The 9,620-nt window shown below is 36.8% G+C and overlaps 1 protein-coding gene across 2 annotated transcripts in view; it reads right to left on the bottom strand.

Annotated features, from left to right (window-relative positions):
* Positions 1 to 2,703: 2,703 nt before the first annotated feature.
* TRPC6 (transient receptor potential cation channel subfamily C member 6) overlaps positions 2,704 to 9,620 on the bottom strand; it is a 137,424-nt gene continuing 130,507 nt past the window's right edge. The window contains exons 11-13 of one of the 2 annotated variants that reach the window (XM_036862392.1): positions 6,904 to 6,987; positions 5,034 to 5,109; positions 2,704 to 4,331 (exon numbers count right to left, since the gene is read on the bottom strand). In XM_036862392.1, coding sequence (XP_036718287.1) covers positions 4,180 to 4,331; positions 5,034 to 5,109; positions 6,904 to 6,987 — 312 coding nt within the window. In that variant the 3' untranslated portion in view covers positions 2,704 to 4,179. Of the gene's footprint in view, positions 4,332 to 5,033; positions 5,110 to 6,903; positions 6,988 to 8,543; positions 8,776 to 9,620 lie in introns of those variants that run through there. The other variant, XM_036862394.1, reaches the window with a different exon arrangement.

Below are 9,620 nucleotides of genomic sequence, written 5' to 3'. Positions count from 1 at the left end.
GGCATTAGAAAAAGAAGAAAGGTAAAGCATTCTTAGATTCTGTACATACCTATTTTCTCTTGGTTTTTACTTCAGTGTCTTCGATAACATGATACTTAGGGAGTGCTACAACTATGATGAATCTGAAAAACTAATTTTTAGTACCGTGACTTATGTAATCTCCTTAGTATGTAGAACTCCCCTTACCATTGAATATGTGGGCTATTTGATCTGTCATTTTCAAAGAGTTTGAAAAACATGAATCGATATCCCTATGATCCACTTACACTGGATAAATTATCTATCAAGTGGCACTAATATAAAAAAAGCCTATCATACAGTTGGTCAATGTCTCTAGCTATTTACTCAGTTGTACAAAATTTCTACAAAAATTGATTCCAAAATGAAAGCTTTTTGTGACTTGTGAATAGGTGTTATCATATTCATCCTGGAGAAGTATTTTTAAAAGTTTCCATAGAAACGTTTACAGTTGTTGCTGTAAATAGAGCAAAGAAGAAACTTCAAGCAATCATTCTAGTGATTCAAGAAAAACAATACATTTGCCTTAATTACCTGGGTCTTTCATAGAGTTTGTGGTGTATCTCTAACCTCAGCTAGTCACATGTAAAAGTAAAGACTCAGAATATAAGTCAATGTTGTGTACGGTAACAGATGTTTGGCTGAATTTTCAACTTCTGCCAGTGGTAGGCTGCCGAGCTGTGCTCCTACACAACCTCTGGTTAACTTGCTCAGGTAAGTTTCCAGAGTACAACACAGAGGTCTGGGTCAGGAACTCACATCCTTTTTTGTTCTCCAGTGATTCAACCTGCACCCTCTGCACTGAAGGGCAGAGACTCTAACTACAGTGTAGGACCTCCCACCCAGCACCACTCAACAGACTGTGGGGACAGCTGCCATGGCTTTCATAACCCCTGCCTGGCACACAATGACGAGGGACGGTTTCAGAGTGAAGAAGGAGGCTGTATCTGCTTGTTAGAATCAGAATAGATGCAGGCCATACTTAGAATGTGGCACTTAGAGAAAACCCTTGGCCCAAAGCTGGAAATTGGTCTTGACAGTGATTCTATTGGGGCACTAATAGGTCAGGCTGCCTGTTTGGCAAATACTACTGTATAGTCTCTCCATTTTAATTAAAATTTTAGTTTTGGGTTTTCTTTTACTATTCACATAGTGATAAGATTAATACTGGAATAGTGCTGGATGGGTGGCAGAGACTGTCCAAATAAAGTCAATCTGTTCTCACCAAGTCACAGCCACTGAATTCACTATTTCTTCCTTAGTGTCCCACACTCATGCCCAACTCTTGGCCTTGCTCACACTATCCCCACTCCTTAATATACATCTCCATCTTTTATTCTTTTTTGTATCTGCAATCATTTTGAAGCCCAATATTCTTTTTACCCCTAGCCTGTCATGATTAACATGATTGTGTATCTCTGGACTGGGTATAGAATGGAATATTTTCAGATACAGCCCATTTTTCCTAACCTAGAGGTTGAAATATAAGCTTCACAATGAGACAACCACACTCCAAAATAGCTGTTCAAGATCCCAGGTAACTGTGAGGCCTCTGCTGTGAGGCAGGCCTAGGTTTTGTTCCTGGTTCTGACACTTGCCTCTATGTGCAAGTTACTTAACCACTAAAAGCCTCTGTTTTCTCATTTCTAAAACGAGTATAGTAACAATAGTTACCTCATACAGCTGTTGTAAGCATTAAGTTAGACTTAATTATATAGAGCATGGAAAGCATTTATCACAGTGCCTGGCACATGGTAGGTGCTCAATAAACACTTCTTATAGTTGTATTAAGTCTTATTTCTTTACTTTGTTGTAGGTTCCTTGAGGTCAGACACATTTTTTATTCCTTTTAATCCCTGGCAAAGTTTTAAGCAGGCAGTAGATTCTGGTGATTCATTTTATATCCCTAGTAAAATCATATTGAATTTGTGTTATTTCTCAGTCTCAAAGTAATGAGAACAGCAGAGAGTAAAACTAGGCAGTGATGTACAAAACCAGGGGCTTCATTTTGTTCTTTGGTGGATGGTCTGCCATGAGGAGTCAGCAGGGCTTGGCCCTCAGGGAGTAGCTGTATGGTCAGAGTGCCAGATACCATTGTTCTGTCCTCCTTATGGTACCCAAACTTCCAGAAAGCACCAAACCACAGAAAAGAAATATGAGAGACAGCAGTTTGGATAAACACATTTAAATTTCTTAACCACCTAATTTTAAAAGATTAAGCTAACTGCAACATGAATACAGGATTTAAAGCCAGTGGTCTTGAGATATTTGAAGGATCGTTGTGCTTTGACAATCCTTTGCCAATATGCCTTGAATTAAGTTCTTGCTGGAATTTTTAAAGCCTTTCTTAAAATATGCTTGAGTTGTCTTTTCATCTTCCAATTAAAAGGAAATTAGAAGAGATGCCAATTCAGTTGCACTTCAAGGAAAATGTGTTGACTTCAGGACATTTAAATTTGAACAATAACAGGTGGCACTTGATGGCAGTGCCTTTTACTGAGGAACTCATCGTCATGCCTGTTGCATTTCCTAAAACTTACATCTTGTCAAGTCAACCCAATTTAAAAGACACTGAGAAATCTAAATACCTTTTCCAGAATCTTCTGGAGTCAAGCCCATTTGCTGTCATAGAGCGCTCCTTGGCTTGGAGGCCAATCTCTTGCATGGCATGACACACAAGCTTTGTGCATTTAGATTATTTTAATTTGCAGATAGTGCATTTGGTTATGAAGTTGATTTTTTAAAACTCTGATTCAAATGTTGTCACAAAACATTTGAAAACAGACCTTTTCTGTATCACTAAATAATTTCTCAATAAGTAATAACCATAAATATAAAATCACTGTATATAAAAATCTCAGTGGTATTTTCTGATTTGGTTACATAAAGGTTTTTTGATGTAAACTAAATCAAAGTTGGGGCCAAATAGATTCTCTGTGACCATTTTATCTTTAAAATGAAATTTAAAATTTGCATTTGAAGCCTCTCTTTATTGAATTTAAAGCAGCACTTCAGGTCAATCCCCAGCATCATCCAAATGTTGACAGTCTTTGGGTAGCTGAATAGTGAACCTTCATTTCTTTCTTTTAGTTGTTTTAGATATGGCCTCACATCATCAGTAAGTAATAGCAACCTCTTGGTAAATGCTCATGAATTCAAATTCCTGTTTTATATATTTTGAGAGGAGGGTAGGACATACTAAGTATTTGCAAGTTCCCTCAACACGTTTTTTCCTTTACATTTGAGGCCAAATGTAGGAATTCACCTGTAAAGCCCCTTGGAAATGGCACAAAAATTGTACTATAATTGAAGCAAATAACGATAATTGTTTGTGGCTTTGATACTTCTCCAATAAAGTGTTCTTATTTGGCCAATAATTTTTCAATAAAATAAAAAATTGTACATCGTACAATATAAAGTATAATATAAAGAGCTTTTGAGTGTCTGTATTGGCTGCAAAAGAAAATAGGACAAGTATTTCACATGCACATGTGCAAACACACACACACACACACACACACACACACACACACACACAGAGAACTGAACTGTTTCCAGAGTTCAGTGAAGGAAATACTTTTTCACTGGTAAGTGTAACATTTTCAAAGAGATGAATCAGAAAATTTAGGAAAGATTTAACCCCATTTTGCACAGATATTATCAATCATATTCTGTGTGGGCTAAGAAGGGTAGATGATTAAACAGTATTCTCTAAATGGCAAGAGATTATTTTTCTCTAGATTTCAAGTCTGGAAGTCACCAGCAAGGGATCCATAGAGCAGGCAAGAAGGTACCTGAAATCTCCATCAGGGAAAATACCACAACATGGTGTGTCTGCCCTGTCAGCTGAAATGATTCCCAGGCAGACACTACATGGCAATCACATCATCACAGTAGTTGTACCCAAGAAAGCAGTTTACAAAACAAGCACCAAACAACTGGGCATAATTTTTGTCATAATCTGCAATCTTTAGCCTGAATAATGAAATTTAATCACCAAAAATATTAAATAGTAGAGTTCCAAATAATAGGATGACCCAAGTTATCTTTGAACTTTTTCTTCTTTAAAAGCTGGTCATATTGGCACTTGAAAAAATAAATCAGAAAATAACATGGCTTCAAGTGGACAAATAAATATGAATTTTAAAGAAAGACTTTGCATTATCTATTGCTTTCCTCTTGATTTGGTTTCATTGATAATTTCTCCCCAAGTTTTCTAATAAGTTCTGCCAGGTCTTCTGAATTTTGAGTTTTTTCTTCAAGGAGTTCATAGCGGAGACTTGAGATGTCCTGTTTAATTTCCTTCAGTTCCCCTTTGCAAAACAAGAGTGATAAGAAGTCAATTGTAAATACATAATGCAGAGAAACTAGTGATTCTGGGGTAGATTGAAATCAGCCTTAATGCCACACACATCTGTGTTTTGAATCCTTTCAAAGGAAATCACTTTTTAATGGGGGCAGGTTTCTATTTTCTCAGCTCAGTATTTTGGTTAGTGAAAAGATTATAGAGAAAACTTATAACGTAGTCCTCCTGAAGTCAGTGGAAGGGAAACATTGGTGGCAAATGTTACAGGGTTTGGGGGCAACGGACCCTCACTATCCCCAACCACTTCCTTCTCCCTCCAAGCCCCCCACGGATATAATACAGTTCTCTCTCCCTATCCTCGGGTTTTACGTGTGTGGATGCGGAGGGTAGACTGTAGTAGTTACTTCATTTATATAATGGACTTGGGCACCCGTGGATTTTGGTATCCACACAGGTCCTGGAACCAACCTCCCACGAATACCAAGAGATGACTGTAGTTACTTATCTAGCAAGTGGCATCTGCCCCCAACTGCGGAGAAGTAGCGTATTTCCCCAGTATGTAGCAGTACTGATGGTTGGTGAGATCCTGTCTTCTCTTGTTGAAGGTCACCCTTCCCACGCCCATCTCTCCAGCTCTCCCTCAGCTCTGCTTCAGGCCCCAGGTCCTGGCTCATGCTCAGGGGCTGACTTGTCCCTGTGTTCAACTCACCTTCATTCACTTCATCACTCTCCTTATCTATCTGGGCTTGTAATACATATCTTTTAATGAGTCTCTTCATTATTTTCTAGACAGAGAAAAGAGAAATCCATCTTAGTTTTATGTTCATGATAAATCTCTCATTTGGAATAAGTTTCTGATTTTTTCTCTCTTTAGTAAGCACTTCAGAAATGATAGCTATGAAAGATTAAGACGATTTATCTGGTAGGGGATGCATACTATCTCCAGATTTTTTTTTTTTTAATTTTATTTATTTATTTATTCATTTATTTATTTTTGGCTGTGTTGGGTCTTCGTTTCTGTGCGAGGGCTTTCTCTAGTTGCGGCAAGTGGGGGCCACTCTTCATCGCGGTGCGCGGGCCTCTCACTATTGCGGCCTCTCTTGTTGCGGAGCACACGCTCCAGACGCGCAGGCTCAGCAACCGTGGCCCACGGGCCTAGTTGCTCCGCGACACGCGGGATCCTCCCAGACCAGGGCTCGAACCCGTGTCCCCTGCATTGGCAGGCAGACTCTCAACCACTGCGCCACCAGGGAAGCCCTATCTCCAGATTTTAAAAGTAATTTTCACATCACCAGGACGAATGACTCAAAAGTTAATTCTTGAGAAAATAATAAGTTCAGAGCAAACATCTAATCCTTGATGTTCATTGCTTGTATTTTACTTGAAAAGTGTTAGAACAAGACACAGCCTTAACAGCTGGGCAGGTCAGAGGTGTGCACTTCTGTATGTGGAAATGGAAAGTTAAGCAGATGTGCCCTCATTTATGGCTTTTCCCCTCCATTACAAAGAAATGGAGCCAGTTTTGATTTTATACTTGCTAATAATTTAGGAATGGCTAGCTTCAATGTAACAATATTTCTCCAGCACCTGAGCTTCCACCATGAGGATACTGCTTTTACTACGTACTTTTCATAAATAGTAAGAGGCTCAGCACATATGCAGGAAGTCCTGGGTGGATATATAGCTAAACCAAATCTTACTACCTAAACCCTAAACTAAATGATAGTCAAATCCCACTTTCAAGAACTTATCCTAATGATGTAATTAGGTACATGGACAAGTATGTTCATAGTAGTCCTACTTATAATAGTGAAAAAAAAATAAACCTTAAATGTCCATCAATAGAGAATTATTTATTTGTACAAAGGAATATAGTACATCCATTAAAATGAATATGAATATATGTTTTGTGAAGTGAAAAACTATTATTCATTCTATAAGTATTGTTAACTCATTTATATATATTACATATACCTTTCTATAATAATATTAAAATATATGTAAAATTATATACATACATATAATCATCTGGCAGAATATTCACGAACAGTAAGTAGTCTACTTCTCAGTGGTGGGGTTTTTTACTCTCTTCTTTATGTTTTTTGTAAGATAGACTTTTTTTTTTTTTTTTGCTGTGTTCATGTATTGGAAGACTTTATATAGTTAGGACAACAGTTCTACTCAAATCAATCTATAGATTCAACACAGTCACAATTTTGGAATACACAATCAATTCTAAAGTTTATATGGAAAGGCAAAGAAACAGAATAACCCAAACAACTTGGAAAAGAACAACAATGGAGAATTCACATTAGTAAGATAGACTTTTTACAATAAACATGTAGGCTCTAAGTTCCATGATGGCAAGACTTCATCTATTTCGTTCACTTCTATATCTTTAGTACTTAGAAAGTGCATGGTACGTGGTAGTTACTCAATAAATATTTTTTTGAATTAGTGTATTATTTTGATATTGAGAAAAATATCATAACAGTTCATTTTCATTTAAATAATCACATAGTTTGAGTTTCTAAATATTACCAATAACTAGTCTTATTTCTTTAAAAATTCATGCTTACCTGATATTGTCTTGGAGGATTATTGAAACTGTTTAACTGGAAATCTTCTGAACTTCTTAAACTTGATTGTTTACTATGTCCAAACTGTATTTTGAAAAGAATTAGAAATTGATTATTATTTAACTTTTTAAAAATATGATGATATTTATCTCAGTTATATATGTGAACTAAGTCTCATATATATAAATAATCTTTTCTATATGTATAGTGCCATTTTAACTTAATTTGCTTAATATTCTGTCTTCCAAGACAAATCATAGACACTTTAGGTGTGTTCAGCCTCTCAGTGTCTATTAGAGGTTGTCTGAGGACTCTCTTAGACTTTGTGGCTATCAATCATTTTGTCATGAGAGTCATGCTTTAACATTCCCACAGATACATCCTTGGTGGAGCAAGAGGCAAACAAGTTGAGAAAATAATGGTGGTGATCTCAGAAGTCCATTGATGAGGGATCCACAGTCTAGCATGATTGACTACACCATCCACACCTGCAGTAGAGACTGTGATAAGACTCCTGAAGAAACACCAGGGTAAGACTTTGTTGTAGGATAGGATTCAGGTGCCAAGAAAGCACTAATAAACCATTTGAATTTTAGGATATATATAGTATCCTATCTGGGCAGCACTTTTCAAATAATACATTTGCTTGAATAGGAAAATAACAAGGAAAGTAATCTGCAAGAGAGGTGGTAAAGTACCATATTAACATGCTAAGAGGATGATTAAAAACCTCTTTAAGGCATTTTCTAAAGGGAAAAAATGGTTTTACAAAAATAAGTAGGAGAAACTGAGCAAAACACAGCATCTCCAAATATATATTTTTGGGGGTGCAAAACTCTTTTCCAGGGGAAAAGAAACTTCAAGACTATCTACTAAGACAGCCATAATTTATATTTCCCAATGACATCTAAGTTGCTACAGGTAAAGCTCAATGAGACTCAATTAAAATCCTTGACTTAACTTCAATGCATTGATGCTTTAAATGGCCACATGCTGAATTCAAGCAGCTATGTACACATTCATCCATTAAACAGGTATGTGTGAGTGACCTCTATATGTAAGGTGCTGTGCTATGTTCTGGGTATTTAATGAATAACATAAATAACTATGATCTAGCTGAGTTATAGTAATAGGAAAAGTATGGCAAGGCTGACAAGATTCATACTCATTGTGAAGATATTGTTTAGATAGCATCCTTTTCCATGTAGCTATTTGCCTTTTTCTTTCACCCTCTCTAATAATGTCAGCAAAATTACCGTATTTTTTTAAACTTTATATTAACTTTTAAAGAATTAAGATAAAATTTTACAATTGACCAAATTAACCAGAGAGGCGGCTTGGGTTCTGTAGAAGAGCACTTGACAGAAACCTGAAAACTCAAATCTGGCTCTGCCACAAGTTAGCTGTGGGATACTAGGTGAGAAGCTGAAACCCTACAATCTCTTCTGACAGTGAAGGGAATGCCTTAGTTGACCTCTACAGTCCTTCAAGTCCTACTAATTTATGAATTGGTGAAACAAATGCAAACTTCAACATATTTTAATAATATTTTAATGTTTATTTTCAAATTACATAATCATTTATTTTAATAATATTATAAAATATAATGATATTTAATATATTAGATATGATTCCTGGATTTCAAACTATGATTTATGCTTTAAAGACATCATTAAACGTGACGACCAGAGTCATCACTTCCATCCCCCAGTTTTTATGATAAAGCATGGAGGGTGAGGACAGGTTCATAATCAGAGCGAAAGGATCCGGGCAAAGGGAATCTTTGTGTGCATCACGTCCATCTCTTCATGAATGCACAGCCTCATGGTGGCAAATCATTAATTTGATGTCTCCTTCTTTTGTTAGAGGCCACTAACACATCCATATGGTGTTCATGGAAAAAAGAAAGTGAAAAATTATACTTCTTTGAGATTTTTTAGAGATGAATGTGTGGACCTTAATACTCGTTGTGCCAATCATTCCAAATTAAGGCAGCTCCACAACCCACCATGCCTATGGCAATAATCCTTTTCTCGGAAACTTAATATTATATTAACACTATGCCGGCTGTTTTTCATTTGCTCTTTTCTAATTTAAGGTTTGTTGTTCCCAATTCCTGAAACACTCTTTTCCTGGCTCTTTTCCTGTCTGACTTGCTTTGTCTGATCCTCTGGAGTTTAGCTCAACACATAAGCTCCTCAAATGGCTTTCTCTGCCTACCCCATGAAAATAGATCTTGAGCAAGCTAGGCCTTTTGTACCCTTCATAACGTGCTTCACAATTGCCAATTACTTTATTCACTGGCTTGTTTACATGGTTATTGTCTACATCCTCCTGGGCTCTACAGAAGGAGGGATGTTGTTTAGTTTATCTCAGTGCCTTCAGAGCCATCACTGTCCAGCAGATAGTAAGTGCTCAGAAGTTGTTGGTTGGTGAAATGAATGAAGGGAGAAGTGCTTTCGGGTCACTTATAGAGTTCATTTGGTTTCTGGACAACTTGCTATACAAGACGTGTACAATATAGGTTCATGAACCAATTGGCTGCAGCTCAACCACACAGGAAAGATAAATCTGAAACATGGTTTTAAGGTCTGAGGCAGATGACTTACAAATTAATACCCTGGATGACACAGAAGAGGTAACAGTACCAAGAAAGCCAGAAAACAGTTTTCTGTTCATTTGAGAATGGGTATAATTGTAGATTTTCCGGATTGTAG

Source organism: Balaenoptera musculus, chromosome 8 (genome assembly GCF_009873245.2).
Source record: "Balaenoptera musculus isolate JJ_BM4_2016_0621 chromosome 8, mBalMus1.pri.v3, whole genome shotgun sequence".
Lineage (NCBI taxonomy): Eukaryota > Metazoa > Chordata > Mammalia > Artiodactyla > Balaenopteridae > Balaenoptera > Balaenoptera musculus.
The sequence above is the reverse complement of the archived record's forward strand: the minus strand, read 5'-3'. Positions and strand labels throughout refer to the sequence as shown.